We start from the raw sequence: 25935 nt of genomic DNA on the forward strand, positions 1-25935 counted from the left end.
GCCACCCAGGTGCCCTATTTTTATTTTTTTTAAAGATTTTATTTATTTGAGAGAGAGAGAGACAGAGACAGAGCACAAGCAGGGGGAGGGGCAGAGGCTGAGGGAGAAGCAGGCTACCTGCTGAGCAGGGAGCCCGATGCGGAACTTGATCCCAGGACGCTGAGATCATGACCCGAGCCGAAGGCAGATGCTTCACCGACTGAGCCACCCCAGTGCCCCGCACATATGCTTTATTACTAGCTAGTCCCAGTTCCACTGAGGCTTCTTCTCTGGCAAAGCAAACTGAGCCATATATGAGCCTTGAGGTCCTGCTGGGTTTTGTATATATTTCTCATCCCAGAAATACTCTCCCACCCCACGTTCTCCACCATGTAGCTACTGTCCACCCACCCTCTGGGTGTCAGCTTAGATACCATTGCTTTGAGAAGACTTCATTGACTCCCAGGTTTGGGTCAGGTGCCCTGTTACTGGCTTTCTGGGCACCCTGGACTTCCCCCATCTTAGCATTTACCACACTGTGTTGTGGTTGCCCGTTTACAGTCTCTACCCCTCACTAGACTCTACAGTTTGGAGGCAAACACTGTTGAGTCCTCTGCTTCCTGTTTCATGCCCAATATAATGCAAAGCCTGCCTCACAGTAGGCACTCGACAAATACGTACTAAGTGAAGGAAAATAAGAGACAAGGCAGTGCCACAGTTTGCAACCCAGAGTTTACCTACAACACTCTGACTAGGGCCTTCAAAGAACAGGAGCTGGGCAGGCCCTTGGCAACACACAACGCAGGCAAGTCACTGTTTGTCCCTGGCCTTGGGCTCCTATTGGGGATTCCTCCCCCTCCTGACCTGTCATTTCCTTCTCATCTTCTGCTCCTTTTGCCACTTCACTTGGGGTGGGGGAGGGGAAAGGAACGATCATGGATTACCTAGAATGACCCACACATCTACTACTTCTTCTAGGGAAAAAACACATTGCTTTAAATATTAGTTATACTACATGAAACTAAGTCTCCAGAAGCTCCTAAAAAATTGTCAAGAATTTATGGTAGGGCAGGGAGCTGGAAGCAAGTGGGGCTTTCATGCCTTCATAACATAGTGGGTAGATACTTGCCTGCTTTGCCCCCCTCTCCCCCACTAACTCCTTTTAGAAAAAAGTTTGTTTATTTAGTTATTTCTGTACCCCATATGGGGCTTGAACTCAGGGCCCGGAGATCAAGAGCCATATGCTCTACTGACCCAGCCAGCCAGGCACCCCTGGTTCCCGGTTTCACTAAGAACTTTGGGAGCATCATCTCATGTTTGATACTTGAAAACATCTTCCCGTGATGATCTTGCTGTGGTATTACCTCCATCTAAGGTCACTGATTCCGTCAGCTCTGACGGTCATTGTTTCATCTTTAAGGTGAAGGTTGTTCATTCACTCAACAAACACTTAGGTGCTTCCCATGCATGCACTAACTACCGTGCTGAGCACCAGGCCACCTAAGGTGAGACAGACACCAGCCCTATCCCGGCGGGGCCTACAGTCCCGTGGGGCGGGGCTGGGGGAACCACAAATAAATTAGCATTAAAAATTTGCTCCAAGCGCTGTCAATGAAAGTAATAGGTCCTCGAGATAGAGTAAGGTGCAGGGAGGGGGCCTACTTAGGATGATTAGGGACAACTTCTTGAGAAGGTGACTTTCCAGCCCAGATTTAAAGGATGAGAAGGAGCCAGGCCCCGGAAACGAGGTCACGTTCATGGTAAGTCAGTTAAAAATAGCCCCCAACTGCTTCAGCAGCGGTATTGGACGTCCACGCGAGGAGGCCTCGCCGCCAGTAGTAAAGATGGCGGGCGGGCGGCGGGGCGGGGCGGGGCGTGCCCGCAACCTGATTGGCCGGCTGGGCAGCGTCACGTGGGCGGCCGCCGAGCATCCGGGCCCCCGGCGGCGGCGCTGCGGAGGCTCCCGGGAGCGGGCGGCGCGGCGAGCGGACGGCGGCGGCGCCTCCCGGGCCGCCCGCGTGGGCCAAGCGGCACGCGTGCCGAGCATGGCGGGCTCCCTGCCTCCCTGCGTGGTGGACTGCGGCACCGGGTAAGAGCCGCCGGCGCCCGCCCCGCTCCCGCGCGGCCCGCCCCTGCCCCGACGCCGAGCACCTGCTCCGCGGCCCGCCCTGGCACACCTGGCGGCCGCACAACGCCCCGCCGCGCGGCCCGGGCCCGGCGCTCGGCCGGCCACCTGTGCGCCCCGCCCCCTCCTCCCGGCCCCCGGGGCCACGCGCTGCGGCCGCTCACCTTTAAGGGCGCGGATCGCGGCAGCGGTGCGCGCACCTCGCCTCCCACTCCTCCCGCGCGCCGGGCTGCTGCAGACCCTGCTGACGTTACTTGCCTTCCACCTGCCCAGCCGTGCCCCTCTGTGCCCCCAAGTGCCTGTCACTTCTTGCTCATGATTCTTGCCCACTTACTTGTGGAGGGTTTCACATCACTCTACCAACTTGACACCTTTTGTGCAGCCCGCTTTGCTCTCTTCCAGTATCGAATGGCTCACTCGGGCTGAGCTCTTGCTTCAGTTTGCGTTCACTTGCCTTTTCGCTTAAAAACAAATGTTAAAAAGGCTCCATTTTGAAAAACAAAGTCAAAATTTGGGAAAGCCTCTTTGTGGTATAGTTTTTTTTTTTTCCTCTTTACTTTTTTGGTTGAGATTGTTTCTTTTGATGTTGTTACAACATGCAGAAGAGATCTTAGGAAATTTCCTGTATTTTCAGTGGCCCAAGCTTAGCTGATTTTAGGAAGGGGAATCCATTTAGCTGGTAGTTTGGAAATTTAGGCATGCCTGCTTGCATTATAGATGAAGTGCTTAATGAAATAGCCTGGAAGTAAATTTAGTCTCTTAAAGATTTTTTGACACGGGACTTTACATATTTTTGTCAGAAAATCTTCCATGGCATGTTCACCTTAGCCTTGATTCTTTCTGTAGAAAAATGCACTTGGTTTGGTTTCCTTGACAACCTTGTGGGGGTGTCTTCTTTAATTTGTTACAGTCCATCTCCTACTGATCATGCTTTCCTTTTGCTGCTGAAGCCACTAGCATTGATTACAGGCTGGAAAAAATGGCCTCTTGGCTTGTGCTAATTCTTTTTGAAATAAGCATTGTATCAGAAGTTTTGTGGCTCTTTATTTTAGAAGTTGTTTTGCTACCCAGAACACAAGCCAAAACCAAAATTGATGTGAACACCGCCCCCCCCCCCGTTGTTGCCTCCTTATGCATTCCCTTCTCCCACAATATGGATATTCATCCCATGCCCACCTGAGGTCTGGTTGTGTCAAGAGTGAAGGCAGCAGGTAAATGTATTTTTTCCACACGTGCATGTGAAATTTTGCCTTTTGTATTTTTGGTCTTGTAAACCTATTGAAATCTAAAGCATTCCTTGGTAGTAGCATTAAAGTAATGGCCACAGAGTTTGTCATACCTTTAATATTAGTGAGCTGGGGGCCTTACTCATCATTCTTGCTATAAATGTCTAAACCGTGGTGCTCTTCTGACCTTTTGAGGTAAGTGGTAAATGTAACTTGGCTCACGTGGAGATATAACTTCCGTGTATCACTGTTTTATGACCCCAAATCAATGCACTTGTCTTTTGTCTGTTGTAGACAGTGGCAGGGAATCGTCCCGCGAGGTTTCCCACGGACATATTCTGTCGTGGAAATGACTGTGATTTACCATGAATTCCCAGGGTCCAGTATACGGTCAGAAGGAGCAGCCTCGGAGGGCTTAAATTTACTTGAGCATATCAATAGTTCTTATATTTCCCAGAGAGCGGAAATTGTTTTTGACTTTTACATCAAAATAGGATTAAAAAAAGGGTAAAATGCCCATAAAAATAACCGGGACGAAGGCAAAAGACCTAGGTAGTCATCCTAAACTGTAGACCAGTAGTCACGGTGGTTGGCCTTCGTCTGCCTGTCTGACAGAATTATTAGAGAGTCGTCAGTTATGCAATTCTCGTCATCAAGAAGGAAGAGAAATGCCTGCTTCTCAGGTGAAAAAGCTTTTTTTCTAGTACTAAATTCTAAAAGAAAAATTCACGTGGAACTACACATAGTGAACAGTAGTCATTTAATAGTGTACCAAGTACTATTTTTTTTTATAGTAAATAAAATTCGTTTTTGTAGCGTGCCTCCTCCTCTAAGAGTCCTTGAGGCCACCTCAGTGGGCACCAGTGTGCCGGGGAGGGGGGCAGGATAACGTGCACCAAGGTACCTCTTTGATCCAAAGATAAAGCTTTGTTTATTTAAAGGAATTACTGGGCTGCATAGTTTTCAGAGACTATTCCACAAATTCTAGTGTCACTTCTCTTACCTTTTTTGGTATTTTTTAAAAAAGATTTTTTTTTTTTTTTTTTGAGTAATCTCTACACCCAGTACAGGGCTTGAACCCACAATCCCAAGATCAAGAGTTGCACCTCCACTGACTGAGCCAGCCAGATGCCCCTTTTCTTGCATTTTTAAACTTACTTTGAAAAAATTTCAGACTTACTAAAAAACTGCAAGAGTACCAAAAAACACTACTATATATATTTTTGGAGGGGGGAGGGAGGGAAAGAGAGGGGTAGAGAGGGGCAGGCGTGGAGGGAGGGGCAGAGAGAGACTCTTAAGCGGGCTCCACACTCAGCGTGGAACCCAACGTGGGGCTGGATCTCACAACCTGAGATCATGAAGTGAGCTGAAATCAAGAGTCGGACGCTTAACTGACTGAGCCACCCAGGCACCCCTGCCTCTACCATATATTCTTCATCCATTTTCACCAACTATTAACATTTGCTTTATCCTTCTCTGTATGATCTATACATATTATTAGTTTTCTGCACTGTTTGAGAGTAAGTTGCAGATATTGTGCCCTTTTATACCAAAATACTTCAGTGCATGCTAAGAAGAGGGACTTCCTCTTATATAATCAGAGACCAATGATTTGAAGTAAAAAAAAGTCTTGACATTCACGCAGTGGTGTTCTCTAATCCGCTGTCTGGATTCCCGTGAATGTTCCCGTCTGTGTCTTGTGGACTGTTCTTCCCCTCCCTCGTCCAGCACTGCATCTGTCTTTTAAGTCTCATCCAGCTGGACCAGTCCCTTAGCCTTGTTCTGGTTTTCAGGACATTGACATTTTTGGGAGCCAGCTGCCATGTATATTGTCCCTCAGTGTCCGCTTGTCTGGTGTTTCCCCATTATTGATTCAGGGTATGCATTTTTGTCAGGAATTTTGCAGAAGCAACGCCCATCTTTCTTGGGGCATCCCACCCGACTCTCCCCACCCCCGGCATTACTGAGATATAACTGACATATAACATTGTGTAAGTTTAAGGTTGTAGAACATTTTGATTTGATATATTTATATATTGCAAAATAATTACCATCATAGCTTTAGCTCACACCTCCCTCACATCACATAGTTGCCATTTCTTTTTTGTGGTGAGAACATTTAAGTTTTAGTCTCTTAGCAACTTTCAGGTTTATGATACAGTATTACAGCATATAGGGTATGTTACAGTATATAATACCGTGTACAGTAGTACAGTCCAGTACATGAGACCCTCTAGTCAGAAGGCTTAAAATAGTGGTATGCCTCCTCCTTGATGAAGTTCACTTGGGTTAGTTGGATAGGGTGATGTCCACTAGATATCCTCACTGCATTGTTAATTTTTCCCTTTGTAATTAATGTCATTTATGGAGAGATATTTTGAGATCATGTAAATGCCTGTTCTTCGTTAAACTTTCACCCATTAGTCTTAGTATCCGTTGGTGATTTTTGCCCTAATTGATAATTGCAGTGATGGTGGCCAAATTGTGATTATTTATACTCTAGTGTCATGTCTACATTTATTAGTTAATGTTTTACTCTAAGGGCACACTTTCCCATAGTTCTCATCTATTTATTTATCATTTGTATGGGTTATTATTTTATTCAAAAGGTTGTTCTTACTGTATTTAATGGGTTATTATCTGTTATTGCCATTATTTGTTTTGATGCTTAAATTGTTTGAGATTTGACCAATAAAAGCCCATTCAAACTGTTTCTGGTGTTCTTTAGACATGTCCCTGTCTTTTTTTTTTTTTTTTTGAGCATGTTGCTATTATCAATAGACTGCAATGATAGTCTTGTGTGTGCATACATTTTTGTACTTTTTGCTGGGTATCTCTGGGATAGGTTTCTAGAAGTGGGATTTCTGGGTCAAAGAGTCACTGCATATGTAATTTTGCTAGTGGGTGTGAAATCCCACTCAGCAGTGTGTATCCTCACCAGTAATGTATGAAACTGCCTGTGTCCTCTTACAGACTCACTAACAGAGTATATAGTCAAATTTTTTTTATTTTTACCAATCTAGAGGGTAAGAAATATTATAGTTTTAATTTGAATTTCTTCTTATGTGGGAAGATGGGCATCTTTTCATTTGGTTAAGAGACATTTACATTTCTGTATTCTTTCGTGTCATTTCTCTGGCCCATTTTTCCGTGTGTTTTTGGTTTTGTGTTTCTTTGATTTCGGAAGTATTAGGGTGTGTTGGAAGTCCCACAGACCGCTCCTGGCTTCAGCGATTTGCTAGGAGCAATTCCAGGACTGTAGTGAAAAAGTACAAAGCAAAATCAGCCAAGGGAAAAGGCACATGAAGCAGAGTCAGGAGGAAACCAGGAGCAAGCTTCCAGAGTCCTCTCTCACTGGAACCACACGGACGTGCTTCGTCAGTCTCCAGTTCTGACAGCACATCAAGGAAGCTCCTTAAAGACTCCATGCCCAGCGTTGTTGAGGCTGGCCACGGCACCCCTGCCTAGCACATAACAAAATTGCAGAGCCCCAGAGGGAAAGCAGATGTTCAGCTTAAACTATTGTTTGCATGGTTTAGGCACAGTGAATACCATTGAGGGAATGGCGGGAATCCTCCTGACGGCAGATGCCAGCTGAGTGGCCAAGCTTGCAAGCAGGATTTCTAAAGAGTGCCGTCTTGGGCCTGTTAACTCTTTTCTGCATGTTGGGGTGTTAGCTCTTGATGATTTAAGTCACAAATACATTTTCCCTATATATCATTTGTCTTTTGCCACGCAAAGGTTTTTTAAAGTAATCAAATTTATTTATCTTTTTCTTATTGTTTCTAGATTTTGAGTCATAGTTAAGAAAGTCCCCCCCCCCATTCCCAGGTTATATGGTGTTTTTTCCTCATGGTTTCATTACCCCCCCCCCATTTAAATCTTTAATGCATTTGGAATGTATCCTGGGATATAGTATGAGGAAAGGACCCAGCTGGAACTATTTCTGTCTTTTTTCCTTCTGGCTATCTCATTTACCTCAACATCATTTATGGAAAACAAAAAACAAAAAACAACCCTGTGCTTGGAGATTCTGCCTTTGTCATGTACTAAATTTGTCTATGCAGTTGTGTTTATTTCTAGATTTTGTTTCGAGTTGCATTAATCTATTCGTATGCCACCGCCACCACAGAGTTTTAATTACTGAGGCTTTAGAATGATTTCATACCTGGTGGGGCTGGCCTCTCCTACATGTCCCTTTCCTTTTTTAGGGCTTTCTGGTAAATTTGTGCTTGTTGTTCCTCCTAATGAACTTAAACTCAGCTTCTCTAGTTCCACAGGGAGAATGCCTGATGGTATTTTTATTTGGATTCTATTAAATTTATAAGTTAATTTAATGAGGACCCTCATCTTTGTGATGGTGAGTCCTCCCATGGAAGAACATGGCATCTCTTTCCATGAGATCACGTCTGTTTTGTGTCTTTTAGGAATCCTGTGTTTCCCTCAGGTGGATTTCTTGTTAAGTTTACACCTAAGTATGTGATTTCTGTTTTGCTCTCATAAATGGTATCTTCTTTTTCATTACGTTTTCTGTTTTTCTTCAATACATTAAGGCTCTTAGTTTTTTTGTGTCAATTTTGTACCTACTTTACGAAATACTCTTAGTTTGTATGAATTTTTCCCTTGATCTTTAAGGTTTTCCAGATATGGAATCTTTGGCAAACAGAGAGGGTTTTACCCCTTCCTTTTTATTGGTAGGAACTCTTATTTGCGTTTTTTTGACACACTGCAGTGACCATTACCTCCAAAATAATGTTAAATAGGAATGGAGTTAGTGGGCATTATTCTTTTGTTCTTTACTTTAGTGTGGCAGCTTCTGGTGTTTCTAAAATAAGATGCTGACCTACGGAATGGGAGAAGATACTCACAAATGACATATTGGATAAAGGGCTGGTATCCAAAATCTACAAAGAACTTATCAAACTCAACAGCGAAAAACCCAAAAATCCACTAAAGAAATGGTAAGAAGACATGAACAGACATTTCTCCAAAGAAGACAAACAATTGGCTTATAGACACATGAAAAAATGCTTCACATCACTTGGCATTAGGGAAATGCAAATCAAAACTACAATGAGATACCACCTCACAGCAGTCAGAATGGCTAAAATTAACAAGACAGGAAACGACACATGTTGGCGAGGATGCGGAGAAAGGGGAAGCCTCCTACTCTGTTGGTGGGAATGCAAGCTGGTGCAGCCACTCTGGAAAAACAGTATGGAGGTTTCTCAAAAAGGTAAAAATAGAGCTACCCTATGACCCAGCAATTGCACTACTAGGTATTTAATACAAAGGATACAAACATAGTGATCCAAAGGGACACCTGCACCCCAATGTTTATAGCAGCAATGTCCACAACAGCCAAAATATGGAAAGAGCTAAGATGTCTATTGACAGATGAATGGATAAAGAAGATGTGATATATATCTACAATGGTATATTACTCAGCCATCAAAAAGAATGAAATCTTGCAATTTGTAACAATGTGGATGGAACTAGAGGGTATTATGCTGAGTGAAATAAGTCAGTCAGATAAAGACAACCACATGATTTTACTCATGTGGAATTTAAGAAACAAAACAGATGAACATAGGGGAATGGAAGGAAAAAAATAAGATTAAATCAGAGAGGGAGACAAACCATGAGAGACTCTTAACTCTAGGGAACAAACTGAGGGTTGCTGAAGGGGAGGTGGGGGGATGGGGTAACTGGGTGACGGGCATTAAGGAGGGCATGTGATGTGATGAGCACTGGGTGTTATGTGCAACTGATGAATCCTTGGATTCTACCTCTGAAACTAATTATACACTGTATGTTAACTAAATTAAATTTAAATAAAAAAGATGCTGGCTTTTGGACCACTGCTGCTGCTGCTGTGTGTGTGCATGTATCATGTTAGTAGTCCATTTCTATTCTTTTGGAATGTTTATATGGGTGTTGGACGTTGTCACATACTTTTATCATAAATGGAACATGTAGTTTCTTCCTAATCCAGTTAATATGATGGGTTGTATTAATGGATTTCCTCATAGTGAACCACTCTTGCATTCTGGGATAATCCCCGTTTGATCATGATGCATTATTTTTTGCTGTGTAGGTAGATTGTGTTTGTTAATGTTTTATTTGGGTTTTTGCATCGGTATAAGTGTGAGTGATTTATAGTTTGGTTTTTTGGTGGAATCCCTGTCAGATTTTGAGATCAGTGTCACACTCTGTTCATAAAGAAATTAAGAAATTTCCCTTCTCTTTCCGTGCTCTGGAGTAGTCTGTTGTAGTATTGGGATTACCCGAGTTTTAAGGTCTTGGTAGAATTACCCCAAGAAACTGTCTGGATGGACTTAGTGCTTGCTTGTAGGGAGACTTCTGCTACTCATCCTATTTCTTAAAAGCCTGTTGGACGTTCCATCTCAAGTGGAATCAATTTTTTTGTGTTGTATTTGTCCAAAAAATTTTCATTTCACCTAGATTTTTCAAATGTATATAGTAGCCTCATGATTTAAAAAAATGTCTTCTGCATTTATGGTTATTTTCCCTTTTGTCACTCAAATTTATGTGTTTTGTTCTCATCCTTTTTCTTGGTTGACCTAGTGACTTTTCTTGTGCGTCTTTTTTCAAAGAATGAGCTTTGGGGTTTACTTACTGGTTTTGTGATTTTTCTGTTTTTTGACTCATTTATGCTGCTTTTATCTTTATTTGTTTTCTGCTTTCCTTTGTTTTTGTCTGTTTTTGAATTGGATGTTATATTCATTTTTATTTTTTCCTTTAATTGAAGGTAGTTAGTACTACAGAATTTTGGCTGCTATATCTTAAGCTGTATGTATCCCTTAGATTTAAATGTATTTTTCTTTTGAGTTTCCCCCACAACTAGTATTTCTATACTAGCGTGTTTTAAAATTTTCAGGTACAAAGGCCTGTTTATTTCTTTAATTTTGTTTTTAATTTCTGGTGTTATTGCAGCATGTTCAGAGAGTGCTGTTTGCTTTATTTCTATTCTTTGGACTTGATGGTGTCTAAGACGCAGTCCGTTCTGCGCATGTTCTGCTTGTACGCGAAGATCTGTTCTCTGTTAGTGTGTTCAGAGTTCGACGTGAGCTGCCTTACGTGTGGTGTTATTTACGTCTTGCAGTTTTTTCCCCACTTACTGTGTGTTGGGCTGAGAGTGGCTTGTTAGGTCTTCTGTCATTATTTCCCCTTGCTTTGTGAAGGTCCGGTACTGCTGCCTCCTGGGGTGTCTCCCCCAGCTGTTGCTGTAGCATGGTGATGGCATCCTGTGTCTGGGGGCCTTTCGGGCTCCTGAGAGTCTGAGATCTGCTTTGCCAGAAAGTAAAAGGATGGTCCAATACATACCAAACAGATGCAAACCAACAGAACGCAGGAGTATTATTTAAACACAATGTAAAAAGTTTTGATAAAAATTTAGACTTTATCTCAGAGTAATATGCATGCTAATTAAGAGTCAAGTAATGTTCAGAGGCTAATGTGCAGACATGGGCTGCTGTCCTGCCTGCTGTTCTGTCTTTGCCCAGAAACGGCTACTTTCAGCTTTTCATTCTGTGTCTTCCAGCATTTATGGATTTCCGTGTTTCTAAATAATGGGCATGTGGCTCTATCTTTTGATTATCAGTTTTTCACGTTATCTGTTAATTTACTGTTGTTAGATGATGGTGTCTCTCATCCTGCCTTTGCCCTGTTTCTCCTCTCCTGTTCTCCCGGTAGAGATACATTATGACATTTTCTGCTTAATTTGTGATCACTGTTTATGTTACTATGGCTGTGCAAGTACATGTCCTCATTCGTGAAAGCGTGCCATAGTATTTTTTTCTCTTAAATTTTGTTGTTATGGAATTTAATGATTGCCTTCTTTGTTTTGTTTTCTTTGTATCCACTGCTAATTATTTTCCATATTTTCAAGTAGCCACCTTCTCAGCACAGTTTTCCGTAAGGCTAATCACATTGCACACCCTACCAGAGTATGTTTGTTTTTGGAGACCTCCACTTTGCAGACCTCTGTCCTCCTCTCTGGGGTGGTTGCTTCCCAGGCCTGCCACACAGCCCCGGACTTTCCTTATAACCTTACAATCTTCTAGGCCTTTCCTTTGCCTTTCTGCTGGATTGAGTGTGTTTCCCGAGTGCATTCCTTCCTGCTGTCTGCTTTGCTCCCTGCTGGTGGTCCTCCAGTAGCCAGCTTTGTGGAGCAGGGAAGGTAACCCAGTGGTGCAGGGGTTCGTGGTGAGTGCCTTTGCTGTGCCCGGGTCCTGAGCCTCATGGCTACCCCTCTGACCCATGCACGTTTGTCATCCTGGCGTCTCCTGCCATTGTTCTGAGGGTTCACGAACCTCTCTCCTGTGTGTCTGTTCCATGTCTTCTTTTTTGGTTTTCTCCTTTGTTTTGGTAGAGGGCATCCTCCAGTAGCTTTCTGGGAAAGGACATGTGGGAGGTAAATTTTAAAATGTCTTGCTTTTCTGAAATGTTTTATCTCTAATCCCTCACTTGGTTGATTGTTAGAGTGTAGTATTCAGTGTTGGAAATAATTTTCCTTCAGAATTTTTAAGACGCTGATTCTTTGTTTTCTTGCTTCTGGTTTTGCTGCTGAGAAGTCTGAAGACTTTGTAAATGACTTTGACGCCCCCATTCTCCTCTCTGGGAGCTTTTAGGATTTCCTCCTTGTCGCTGGTTTCTGAAATTTCACAACCACGTGCCTTGAAGTGGGTTTGTGTTCCTCTGTTGTGCTGGGCATTTTGTGAGCTCCTTCAGTCTGGAAACGAGCATCTTTGAATTCTGGATAATTCTTTTAGATTATTTCTTCCTCCGCTGTGTGTGTGTGTGTGTCTCGTGCTCATGTGCACGCTTTCTGCAACTCCTGTGGTTTCTGTGTAGAATTCTTGGGCCGCCTCTCTGCTTTTCCTGCCTCTCTCGTTCCCCGTCGCCTGGTCCTGGTCCCTTCCAGGATGATCTGGTCCTGGTCCCTTCCAGGGTGCGTCTTGTCTCCTTAGCCCTTCTCTTCATTGATTCCATTCTGCTCTTACTTTCAGTTTCCAAGAATTCCTTTTGTTTCCTAAATGTTCCGTTTACTAATAGCCTCTCATTTTGTTTCTTGGGTACGGTCTCTTCTCATAGGGTTTTGAGGACGGTGGTGCTTTTTGGTGGTTGTGTTGGTGGGGTCTCTCCCTACGTAGGTTTTGTTTCTTCCAAGTTGGGTTTTGACTTGTGTGCTTTCATCTCTATCTTGTGGTAGAGGCTTTCCTCAGATGTTGGTAATTTCTGGCTGCCCGCTCATGATGAAGAGTCACTGGACTCACAATGTGTAGATTTGCTTATTGATTTTGAGCTTCACCAGGGGTGATATGGGCAGGTTGTTTGTTGTGGAGTCTCCTGGCATTAGGGTCTTTCGATCTTTCCTTTTGAACTGGTCGTTTCCCCAGAGACTGTACCTGGGATCCTCTGCTTGGTGGGCCGGGCCTGGGTGCTGGTGTTCTGAGAACTGAAAGGGGGAGAGAGGGGAGGGCGTGGGAGAATGTATCTGAGCCGTCAGCGTTTACACCGGATGCAGTCGGGAGGGCCCTTGTTGTCAGGATGGTGCTGGCTTCCCCCATGCCCAGTGACTTGGAGTCCAGAGACCCTTTGCTTTACCGTCTCCAGAGAATCAGCTTCTGGAGAATGCTGGTGTCTGGGAGGAGCCGCGGCCCCCAGCGTGGGGCGGGGGAGGGGAATCTCACCCGGGCCCCCTGATTTGGGCCCTTCAGTCTCACCTCCACAGGCCCCTGTGCAGCTACCCATTCTGGAACCGTTAAGGATGCAGGCATGTGTGCTGGGCTGGTTCTCAGCTTGGCCTCTGCCTGTTTTTTTCCCTCAAAGCCTGTTACCACTGATCTTGCGCTTTCCAGAACCAAACCTTTGCTTGTCGCCTCTTCTTTTCTTCCTACTGTTGTGGTTTAATACATCTTTCAAAAAATCACTTTGCTTTGATTTTAGTGGGGCTTTGGGATGGAGTGAAATAATTATATATTTAGTCCACCATTTTAATCTGAAAGTTAGAGTTCACTTTATAATGACCGAAATCCACAAAAAGACCATACCTCATGGTCTTATATTGGCCAAACACAGATCAAAAAATGCTGCTTATAGAAGGACAGATGAACAAGTGTATTCAGTAATGTAAAATTCACAGATCACATAGACAAAAAAAAGGATATTGGATTTAGATAAAATAACTAGTAAATTTGAAGTTATATATTGAACTTTTTGTCCTATAAACAGAGACTACCCTTTTCTATTCAGTAACCCAAGGAATGTTTGAAGAACTTGATCGTGTATTAATTTACAGTATACAGTGTAGAGAGGGTGTGTATTATTTAGAAACTGTAATTGAGATCTGGGGATAACTTTAGTTTTATCAGAACCATATTCTAAGGCAGGTGTAGTCACTTTTTTAAAAACTGAAAACCTTAGGAAGGAGTAGAGCTATTTTGGCTGGAGTTTGGGGTTTTAAGACTGGACCTCATAAGGGGTCTCAACCAAAAGAATCTCCCCACAGGATACAGTTTGAAAAACACTGTTCTAGGATGTGACATTTCCACTTTTAAACATAGATTAATTGAGCTTAAGTTGTCACCTTCTGCTCTAGACACATGGTTGTAGGAGGAATTTTAACTATATATAAATATGTTGAGTTGACAGTAGTCAGATTAATTCTCTTGACGGCAGAATTGAAAAGTCTGTGTGTTACTGCTGTGGAAAAATAGTGGCGTTTAACAGAAGAGTGAAAGAAGCTTTGTACCAGGGCTGTTTAAAATGTTTGGGGCAAATGAGGATATATTGTATTTACAGAAAGAGACTCTGGAAGGGTACGTAAGAATAGGAGGTGGTGGAAGGCAGAAGTGGGGTGGGCGGTATAGGCCTGGGAGTGAGACTTCTTAATGGATACCTTTCTGTGGTGTTTTGAAGTCTGAACTAGGAGGACATACTTGTGTATGAGGCGGAGTGGTGACTATGGGTTTTGCTCTATGCAGCTCCTCATTATGTTGGCATGTGAGAAAGACTTTCAGGCCAAGGGATGCACGGAAGTAGCCCTGAGCTTGAGAATGTGGCATAGTTTATGTTTTTTTGAGAAGGGTGCCTACCTTTACTATGCCGGCTATCCTTTTGGAAGAGAGTGTTCAAACAAACAAAAAATCAAGGGCATTTAACATAAAAGTTGTTAGTCTTGATTCCTTATGTACTTTGGGAAAATTTGATTGACATAGCTCTTCCCATTTGGATGAAAAGATATACATAGAACTGGAAGAGAAACTATGAAATTTTAGTATAGCGAGGGACTTTCAAAGTAGAAACTACACAGGAAGTTATTCAGGAAGATAATTGGTAGATTTGATCGTCTAAACTGTCAACAGTTATATTCCAGGAAATGTGTAACTGGGAAAAATTGGTGATGTATAAGAGCAAGGATTCATATCCTCAGGACATAAGGATTTGCACAAATTGATAAGGTACTAAAGCTCTAGTAGAAAATTAAGGGTAGTATGTGGAAAAATATAGATGGCTCATACACCTCAAATAACATTTTTAAAAAAGATGTATTTATTTATTAGAGAGTGTGCATGTGTGCAAGGCGAGGGGCAGAGAGAGAGAAACTCAAGCAGACTCTGCCCGGAGTGTGGGCTCTTGCTGGGCTTGATCTCACAACCCTGAAATCGTGACTTTTGAAGTCAAGAGTCAGGTACGCAACCAACTGAGCCATCCAGGAGCCCCTCAACATTTAATAGTAACAAAAAAAATTATCAAATAATGGATCCTTTTACTTTTTGAATTAGAAATTTTTTCTGGAAATGGTAATATTTAATATTTTCTGGAAATGATAATATTTAACATTAGGTAGGGATTATTATTATTTACCTTTTACAGATGAAGAAACTGAAGTATGGAGGGATTAATTTACTTGCCTAAAGTCACATAGTGCTGTGTTTTGAACCCAGCATTGCCAGCCCCATTAAACTCCCTCACATCATAAATATGTACTGTTTCAAACAGTACATATTGCCTATCTGTGTGTGGCAGTAACATAAATCTCCATTTTTGATGGCTGTATAGCATTTATGGAATTATTATGATTTACTTAGTATGTCCTGTGTTGATGCATTTGGGTGTTTTTCTAGCGCTTTGTTGTTTTGCTATTATAATGCTGCAGTGAACATTTTTTGTTCCTGTCTTTGCCTACATCTAAAAGTGCTGCTGTGGGGTAAATTCCCAGAAATGTGCTGTTTGGACAACAGAGGATATGCATTTAAAATTCTGATAGATAATGTGAAACTTCCCTGTATAATGACTCTTCAGGCTTTTACTGCCACCCATGTATAATTTACCACCACTTTCTTTAGTATTGGCCCAGAGGTTGAATGGTCTTGAAACCAATTTGTAGGTGAATTTAATGCTATTTGACATTTCTTAAAAAAATATCACTCTTCCTGTGTAAGAGTAAGGCCCGTCTCAGTTTATTTGCCTGTTTGTGTATCGAGAGTCCTTCGCACACATCCCTCTCCCCATCTCCGTATCTCCCTCTGTGTCGTTTAGTCTTGAAGATAATATGATACGGTGTTGTTGCCGTTGTGAATGGGATCTTTTCACTCAGTGTGTATTCTCACTTCTCATCAGGTAGGAAAGTTGTTGATTTTTGTCTATTTATTTAGTAACTGGCCATCTTACTGAATTCCCTATTTCCTTTAATTTTCTACTTAATTTCCTTAGATAGTCCAGTCTGCAATTATCATTTATAAATACATTTTTGTCTTCTCCTTCCCAGTGTTACTCCTTTTATTTAGTTCTTTGTGATTTGTACTGTCTAGTGATTTCTTTCTTTTTTTAAAAGATTTTATTTATTTGACAGAGAGAAACACAGCGAGAGAGGGAACACAAGCAGGGGGCGTGGGAGAGGGAGAAGCAGGCTTCCCGCGGAGCAGGGAGCCCGATGCGGAGCTTGATCCCAGGACCCCGGGATCACGACTGAGCCCCCCAGGCGCCCCCTGTCTAGTGATTTCTAAGCACGTTGACCATCAGAACCATGGGGTTGGGATAGGAGATGTTAAAAATACAGGTGCCCAGGCTCCTTCTCTGGAGATTCCCATCAGTGATTTTGGGGTGGGTACTGGGAGTATGTATTTTAGAAGTTACCCTGATGATCTGTTCAGAAGGTTTGGTACATTTTTTCTGGAAGCCTACCCAGGTGAACTTAAACTTGCCATGCTGCAATAAAAAAAAAAAAAAATCAATTTGAAATCTGATTTCTAATAGGTAAACATTTTGAGGAATATTTTGAGGACCGGGGCCATGCTTTTCCCCTCCCTTCTTAGTATCCTCATGGTATGCCTACTACATGTTTCTAGCTAGGAAACTGGGATTAAAAAAAAATGCTTCTTTGTTTTCATAAATGGTGTCTTGAACATGGTCCATATTTTTTTAAAGCAGTTTCATTATTTTCTTTTTTCTTTTTCTTTTATTTTTTTTAAAGATTTTATTTATTTGAGAGAGAGAGAATGAGAGAGAGAGAGAAAGCACATGAGGGGGGTAGGGTCAGAGGGAGAAGCAGACTCCCTGCCGAGCAGGGAGCCTGATGCGGGACTTGATCCAGGGACTCCAGGATCATGACCTGAGCCGAAGGCAGTCGCTTAACCAACTGAGCCACCCAGGCGCCCATCTTTTTTTTTTTTTTTTAAAGATTTTATTTATTTATTTGACAGAGAGAGAGAGAGACAGCAAGAGAGGGAACACAAGCAGGGGGAGTGGGAAAGGGAGAAGCAGGCTTCCTGCCGAGCAGGGAGTCCGATGCGGGGCTCGATCCCAGGACCCTGAGATCATGACCTGAGCCGAAGGCAGTTGCTTAACCAACTGAGCCACCCAGGCGCCCCAAACAGGGTCCATATTTAATAGTTGTGTTTTACTTGTTTTTTTTTTTTTGGTTCTGCTCTTTATATAGTTGAACTGTTATAAGATTACCTATAATGGAGCATGCCAGTCTAGTATTGGATTGTCCTCCTAGGAGAGGATTATAGGGTGAGCACTTGTTAGGTTACATTTGCAGTGTTACACTTAATATGTTCTCTTTAAAGTTTGGTGTGAGCCTGGGTTGATAAAGGTTTTATTAAAATTTTAAATTTGAATGTCTCTTTAAAGAAGTCTTGTTAGACATTCATTACATTGTGATTATTCAAAGTAACGAAACCTCAAGTGTATTTGATGCTCTATAAGGAGTAGCAGAAAAAATCTAAAGATACTAAGTTACGTTAAGTGACCTGAATAGTTTATACTTTTGCCATTGTTTTTAATGGCTTCAGTTTTGGTAGGAGATAGGGAGGATCTCATAGTAATTTGTTTATACATAGAAACATTAATATGTCTTAATGTTAGTTTGCCTCAGTCATGAAAATCATTTGCTTAATGTTACTGATGCTCCGTTACCTGTGTGACTCGATGACAGAAGGCCTCCCTTGAAGGCTGTCTCCCCGGGAGAGCGTCGCGCCTTCAGGATCTCAGCATTCCAGCCACGGTCGGCGAGTGGCGCGAAGTGGTGGTATCATCAGTATTCAATTGAATTTTGGAGCTGTGAGTCTAAATGTGCACCAGCCCATTTCTGCAGTCTGACCTTTTGCTGCTCTGGGTTACATGTAGTTCATGATTGCAGGGTACAAGACACAGTTGCGGAAGGATAGCTGGTATCTGCTGGGTTTACCATTTGTTCATTTCATTTCCACCACAATGCAAAGGAGTGTGTCTGTGGTGTATAGACTCGTGTACAGCAGAAAGACTGAACACAGCCACAGACCATACCATGGGTGTGTTTTCTGAGCTTTTCAAAATTTTAAATTAAGAAATATTTCAAACGTACAGAAAAATAACAATAGTAAAAAAATAAAACTTATGTAGATAGCACTGTTCTAGTGCTTTCTGTTTCCCTATTTATACACAAAACTCACCCTAGGAAATAGGTTGTATTATTATCCCCATTTTACAGATGGAGAAACTGAGATACAGATAGGTAAAAGTAGCTTGCTCAAAGTCACACATTTGGCAAAAAACAGAACTGGGACGTGAACCTGAGCAGTCTCATGCCAGAGTGCATGGTTTTAACCAATACAACACACTCTTGACTTTCAGATATACAAAAAATAATAGAAATGATACTTAGCACCTAATTTTAAAAAGTGTTAATATTTTACTGTATTTGTTTCAGGTTTTTCTTTTCTTTTTTTGAAAATAACCTCATCACAGAAACAACTGTTTTCTCACCTATAAAATTAAAGATTATGCTAGATGATGGGTCTGGTCTTTTGTGGCCCCATCACCTTGTGTTTCTGACTTTAAGCATCCCCCTTTCCAACGCCGCTCCTTTGCCCAGCAGTTGGACAGCAATGACCTTTCCTTACATTGGTAAGAGCTCACTGAGCAGATCTCTGTGGAGTGCCTGCCATGTGCCAGGCACAGTGCCAGGGGTGCAGGTGCAATCAGGAAAAAGGACTACGTTCTGTCATCATACGACTTGAAATCTCACAGTGCGGGGAGGCAGATTAAGCGCAAGCTGTGTATTTTTGGGGGGTGGGTGATGTGGCCTTTTAAAAACCATAGTCTTAAATTTGAGGATTTTAGTGTTTCTGACCTTGCTAGGCTTCTTTAGCCTTGGGTCAGCAATTCAGTTTATTTGTATTTATTGTCTGGAAGATACTTCCAGAATGATGGTTGAATTGGGAATTTTTTAGAAGTTTAGTATATGTTGCCTGCCTTCTGGAAAGTCCCCGGCTCTGGGTTGGCTTTGAACCTCCCTCTGGGTCTGGTGAGCCCTGGAGTGGGGTCCACTTGGTTTGTGTGTCTGGGAATTTGTGGAACTTGGGGGGCTCTCAGATGGGTCTTGGAAACTTCTTGTGGGGCCTGTTGGGTTTCAGAGCCTAGCTCGCCCAGGTTCTTGTGGCACCAAGACGTCAGATCCTTGGAGACTGAGCAGTAAGGCATGATTTAAATGGAGCTAACTTGCTGTTTTTGGCTCACCAAAGCTTATTCATTCACTGTGTGTTCAAAAATAGTAAAATTAGCATATGGTAAAATACATTGAAAAACCATAAAATTAATTTATTAGAATTTGGAATGTATGCCACATCAAAAATTTTTAGTATCGAGCATCTTGAAATAATTTATAAAATAGAATGAATTAATAAAGTTACTTTCAACACTGCTGGGGGGTATTTTTCTTCATTACAAGCATTACTGCGGAACGATGGCTCAGTTGTCCAGACTTTACTGTTCGTTACAGTAAAGCCTAATAAGAAAGGAAGAGCTGATGAGTCTTTTCGGTTTTCAATTTTTTATTTCCAGCAGATGGTTCTCAGTGGTGGTCCCCCCCCACCACTTTTTTTTTTTTTTTTTTATTTAAGGGATTAGCAAATGCTTTTGGAACAGATAGTAGTATTTTGGCATTTGTTTTAGTTAAGACTTTTGGAATCCATCACACAGAGTATCTTGACAGAAAATGGGCTCCTTCTGAAATGAGATGATAAAGAGATGCTCCTGTCAGATATTCTCAGGAGGTGGCAGTAACTGTTTCTAGACATATGCCATGACATTTTCAGAAAATTATATAATCATTTTTAACCTCCCCCCCCAAAAAAAGTTCATGAAGTTTGAGAAGTAAGTACACTTCTTTGAGAGCCGGCTCTGGGATTTAGCCTGCATATTTAGATTGGGTTTTTTTTTTTTTTTTCTTTTTTTTCCTGTTCACCAGCTGCTTGGCTTTGGGCAGCTGAATTAACTTCCCAGTGCCTCAGTGTTCTCATCTGCTAAATAGGGATAATATTTACTTTCTCTACTGGGTTTTTATAAAAAGTAAAAGAGTGTAAAAGCACTTGTAAAGTTGGTAGGGATACACAAATGTGATGTATGTGTTAATGCATGTGTGCAAGATTTTCCCCAGTAGAAACGAGCATAACATATTATGTTTTAATAACAGCTTGCTTCTCTGAAATTAGGCTTTGATTCTCATCATAAGCTTTTTATTTTTATTTTTTTTAAATTTCAAGTGACTGTTTTGAGGCTTGATATTTTCAGACTTGGAGAGCTTATAACAGAAGACGCTAATGGGATCCAGGGGAGAGTATTACTGTCTAAACCTGTGTTGATGACTTTGTGCTTTTAGGTACACCAAGCTTGGCTACGCAGGCAACACTGAGCCACAGTTCATTATTCCTTCATGTAAGTACAGCCCCACCCTTGCGTTCCTAAAGGATTGGGGTTCTCAACATTCTGATTGTTTTTCAAGGCATATTAATTGACTTGCCACCTGCTTTTAGAAGACTGTTCTGGTGACCGGGGAGGATTTTTAATGTTGACACACCTAGTGGCCGAACACTGCTGTGGACTGTGCCTGCGGCCTACAAAGCCCCCGACTTTCTGACCCTCTGATTGTCTTCTGATAAGCCCCTTGTCACTGTCATTGGAGTTTCCGCCTGGCTGGTTGGCAGGGGCTTTTCATTCAATCATAAATATCAGAGCTACTTTGAAGAAGCTTATCTGGTCCTTTAAGGTTAATTTGTAATTTTAAATAAGTACAATTTTACTAGCAATTCCGTGGACCGAATATCCATTGTGCTGCACCATTCACTCTATCGAAAGACCTTTTTTTTTTTTGAAATGAGAGGCCTGATGACTGTTTTATTGCGTTCAAAGTATCTGCCTTTGTTTAAATTTTAGTTAGTAGAGAATGATAAACTTAAAAGAAGTGTTCTCACATTTTGGCAAGAGCGCATCCTCCCCACTCTTTGTTTCCTACAACAGCCTCCAAGGACAGGTCAGTTGTTTGTAGGGTAGAATTTTTCTCTGAAACGGTTCAAATTCTGAGTTATTATTTGGAGACAGTTTACCAGAGTAACGTCTGTCCATCCAGAGTGAAGGGAAACACTGCTTCCAAAACGTAGCTCCTGTAAGATGAGTTGTGATCTTAGAATTCTAAGTCGTTCTGGGGCCAGTGACATTGTAATGACCGGCTCTTGTGAGCAGTATGGAACAGGGAAAGCTTAGGAGAGCTGGAGACAAGGAGCTTAGCATTTGTTCAAGGGAAGACTAAAGCCTTTTTGGGTACGTATATGTATTCTCTCAGATTCCTTGGGCACATTTTATTCACCTCATTCTCTTCCTTGCTGGCTGGCTGAAGTTGATCATGCATTTGATTTCTAGGTTTGAATACCTTGGTACCATGATGCGGTGTCTTCAATAAGAGGCATGATTTGTCTGCTGTATCTTTTTTTTTTTTTAAGATTTTATTTATTTATTTAACAGAGAGAGACACAGCGAGAGAGGGAACACAAGCAGGGGGAGTGGGGAGGGAGAAGCAGGCTTCCCACGGAGCAGGGAGCCCGACGCGGGGCTCGATCCCAGGGCCCTGAGATCATGACCTGAGCTGAAGGCAGTCGCTTAATGACTGAGCCACCCAGGCGCCCCTGTCTGCTGTATCTTTATTTAAAATTCATAATTTGGTTCCTAGTTTGCTAGGGCTGCCATTACAAAATACCACAGACTGGGTGTCTTAAACAACAGAAATGTATTGGATCCCCGAATGGTGCCTCGAAGTCCGAGATCAAGGTGCGGTCAGGACTGGTTTCTGGTGAGGCCCCCTTTCTTAGTCTGCAGATGACACCCTCTCACGGGGTCCTCACACGGCCTTTCCCCTGTGCTCAGTCGGAGAGAGAGATCTCTGTTATCTCTTCCTCTTCTTAAAGGCAACAGTGCTGTTAGATTAAGGCCCCACCTTATGACCTCATTTAACCTTTATTACCTCCTTCTAGTCCCCATCTCCAAATGCCATCACCCTGGGGTCAAGGGCCTCAACATAGGATTTTGAGGGGACACAGTGAAGTCCATCACAGTTGGCACTTTGTAGGCTAGATGAGTCTTTTGTGAATTTTATTATTACGAGTGCCCCAGAACTTGATCATTCCATGCTGCATTGATAAATTGGGCTTTCTGACTTTTCAGAGCAGATTGGATTTTAACCTTGTTAAGTGCCACAACTCTAAAAGGCTGACCTTGCACCTTTTGCTTTAATGCATTGCCATTTAAACTGGCAGCAGCATTCAGCTGGCTGGCCCATTTAACCTGTCATCATTAACAGGGAGGAGAACTAAGTCACTCAGTAGCAGGATTTCATTCACTGTCAGATAGCAAGGCAGCCCTCAGATGGGTGCTGTCAGAACTTTCACAGTAGCAGAAGCTAGAAAGAGCATAAAAATGTCAGAGAGGTGGGAGTAAAAGAACAGTTACATTGTTGGCTGAATTTGTTGCAGGAGATGGAGAAGCCCCAGGAGGCGAGATGGGAAGATGTTTGGGCAGAAGTGAGGATATGCTGAGATAGTAGAGGGCCTCGACTACCTCGGGCTGTCGGCTTCGCTGCTCATCTTAGCTCTGAGAGCTGGATCACTTTTCTGGCTAGAGAGGTTCCACTCACAAGGTGAAGTTCAAGACATGTGCAGAAGTGGCCCCTGAGAGAAAAGGTGGAGTTTGTCCGGATACGCGGTCAGGCTCTCTGATGTTGGTGGACGTAGAGGCAAGGCGCACTGGGCGTGTGGAGAAGTGCTCTCAGGGGGTTGGAGATCCCAGCTCTGAACAGAGGGTGGCGGAAGCGTGGTTGGAAATGTGGAGGACGGCCACGCGATGAGAGACTTTGTTCTCTTAGTTGTATTTGGCATCTAGGAATTTTCAAATTGTTCCTTGAGGGGCCCCGTCGGGCCTGCCCCCTGGACTAGAGCGGTGCCGAGCCCTGAGCCCCATCCCGCTCTAGCCGGGCAGCTCCACGTGTATCTGACTTGTTTGCACTTGCATGCAGGGTTTTCTTGATTGTTTGAACAAAGGTTTTCCTTACCTTTTTTTGTCTTTAGGTTGTTAGAGTATATTGAGAGTCATTGAAAAGTTTCCAGCAGAGGAGTGAGTGTGTGTGTGGTGATCATGTCTATAGAAGGAGCACATGGGGGGTGCAGGGAGGGGTCGGGAGAAAGTAAGTACCTTTCAGACATTCTGTGTTTGAAGAGTTGGGGTATAAAGGTCCTGTAGGCACCAGGCAAAAGGCGTCATGCTCAAGGGAAGGTCTAGACTGGAGATAGAGACTGAGCCCAGAGGTGTTTTCTTTTCTTTTCTTTTTTTTTTTTTAGTGAATAGAGTTCTTTAATTTTTATTTCAGCCAATGAGTTTTGCAGAAGATAATATGGCATAGACCCATGTACCGACCACCCAGAATGAACAAATGCTGACATGATTTCATCCTGTACATACATAGTAAACACACACATCAGAGTGGGTGCAGCCCTCTCCCTTCTCCTCCAGCCTGACCCCGTTCCCTGGTGCTCCCTCCTCTGCCAGGTACTTCCTGAGGCCATTGTGTTCTACCCTGACCTTCTAGGTACAAAGCTCCTTAGCTGTATGTAACATTGGTCTGTTGTTTATATTTCCAAATGATACCATACTGTGAGTCACTTTCTGCATTGTCCTTTAAAAAAAATCCCTCAATAATGTGTTTTTAAGATTTATCAATGTTGATATATACAGTTCTTGATCACGGTTCTAGCATTTGAATCTCAACAGTTCTTTGTTTTCATTTGGGCATTTTCCAGTTTTCTCTAATATACAAAATGGTGCAGTAAATCTCTCTTTGTCCACACATGCGAGTTTCCCAAGAGAAAATAATGCACGCATTGTCCAGGTGTGCACCTCTTCAGCCTTCTCAGCCATTGCCAGGTGGCTCTTTGGAGTGCTTGTGCTGATTTAAACTCCCATCGCTGGTAGTGGAGGGTTTCTGTTTCTGCACAGCCTTGACAACAGTTGATGTTGGTAGACTTAAATTTCTGCCCGTCTAATGAATGTGCATTTCTCTGATGACTAGTAAGGTTGAGCACCTTTCATTGCCTGTTCATATATTTGCCCATTTTTCTATTGCATTTTTTAGTCTTTTTTTATGGAGTTTTATGGAGCTGTTTTTGTATACTCTGAATATTAATTTTTTTGCAAATATTGTCTCCTATTTTATGACATCTTTTTAAATGATTTTTTAAATGTAGAAATTTAAAATTTTGATATAGTTAAAATATTCAGTATTTTCCCTTTATAATTTGTTTCCATCTTGAAAAATACATTTCTGCTCCAAAGTCATAAAGACTTTCTAAATTTTCTTCTGAGAAAATTTTGACTTTATTTTTTGAATATGGTGTGAGGTAGTTATTTTACTTATTTTCCAAAAGGAAGGACACTTGTCCCTGGGCCATTTATTAAAGAGTGCATTTTAACTTGTCATTCCTTTTTAATCATATTGAGGTACCATATATGCTTGGGAATATTTCTGGTGTTTTTATTTTGTTTCATGTATGCATTTATTTATCTCTGCTCCAAATTTGTGCTATCTTAAAATACTATTAATTTAGCAAGTGTCTTGATATCTGGTAGGTGTGGTTCTTCCTCCTTTTTCTTTTTCAGAATAACCTTGGCTATTCTTAGGCCCTTACTATTTTTTTTTAAGATTTTATTTATTTATTTGAGAGAGAGAGTGAGTGAGTGAGAGAGAGAAATTGAGAGCATGAGCCAGGGGAGGGGCAGAGAAGCAGACTCCCTGCCGAGCAGGGAGCCCACTGTGGGACTCTATCCCAGGACTGCAGGATCATGACCTGAACTGAAGGCAGACACTCAACCCACTGAGCCACCCAGACACCCTTAGGCCCTTACTCTTTATTACAGATTTTAAAATCAGTTTAAGCTCCCTGAAAAATTATAATGGGGTTTTGATTAGAGACACATTCAATTCATAGATTAATTTGGGAAAAATATGACATCTTTATGAACTGGGTTTTTCTGTCTATGAATATGGTATATTTGTTGTTTATTCATGACTCTCATGTTTTTCAGTCATGTTTTGTAATAGTCTTCATAAAGCTCATATACCTTTTTCTTTTTTTAAAGATTTTATTTGACAGAGAGAGACACAGCGAGAGAGGGAACACAAGCAGGGGAGTGGGAGAGGGAGAAGCAGGCTCCCAAGGAGCAGGGAGCCCGATGTGGGGCTTGATCCCAGGACCCTGGGATCATGACCTGAGCTGAAGGTAGATGCTTAACGACTGAATCACTGAGGTGCCCTGCTCATACACCTTTTTTTTTTTTCCCCAAAGATTTATTTATTTATTTTAGAGAGAGAGAGAGAGAGAGAGTGCACCAGTGGGGAGAGGATCAGAGGGAAAGGGAGAGAGAATCCCCAAGCAGACCCCCTGCTGAGCGCAGAGTCTGACAAGGAGGCCTGATCCCGGGACCCTGAGATCATGACCTGAGCTGAAACCAAGAGTCGGCCATTTAACTGAGCCACCTAGGTGCCCCAAGCTCATACATCTTTTGCTAGATTTAATTTTAAGTACCTTTATGTGTTTGTTGCTGTTGTGAATTTTCTAAAATTACATTTTCTAATTAGTAATTGCTAGCACATAGGAATGCTATTGAGGTTTTCTGTTTTTTAATCCAACAATCTTTTTTTTTTTTTTTAAGATTTTTTATTTGTTTTTTGACAGAGAGAGACATAGCGAGAGGGAGCACAAGCAGGGGGAGTGG

The 25935-nt window shown here is 42.3% G+C and overlaps 1 protein-coding gene across 8 annotated transcripts in view; it reads left to right on the forward strand.

Annotated features, from left to right (window-relative positions):
* The first annotated feature begins 1949 nt into the window (after nucleotides 1-1949).
* The window catches only part of ACTR3B (actin related protein 3B), an 89619-nt gene continuing 65633 nt past the window's right edge, over nucleotides 1950-25935 (forward strand). Inside the window, exons 1-2 of one of the 8 annotated variants that reach the window (XM_028089247.2) lie at nucleotides 1950-2068; nucleotides 20501-20556. In XM_028089247.2, coding sequence (XP_027945048.1) covers nucleotides 2025-2068; nucleotides 20501-20556 — 100 coding nt within the window. In that variant the 5' untranslated portion in view covers nucleotides 1950-2024. Of the gene's footprint in view, nucleotides 2069-3295; nucleotides 3316-7286; nucleotides 8567-18698; nucleotides 18748-20500; nucleotides 20557-22764; nucleotides 22808-25935 lie in introns of those variants that run through there. The other 7 variants (XM_088018416.1, XM_028089245.2, XM_028089251.2 and 4 more) reach the window with 7 other exon arrangements.

Source organism: Eumetopias jubatus, unplaced genomic scaffold (genome assembly GCF_037043125.1).
Source record: "Eumetopias jubatus isolate StellerSeaLion01/CBP00866 unplaced genomic scaffold, mEumJub1_p1.0 scaffold_14, whole genome shotgun sequence".
In the NCBI taxonomy this organism is placed as follows: Eukaryota; Metazoa; Chordata; class Mammalia; order Carnivora; family Otariidae; genus Eumetopias; species Eumetopias jubatus.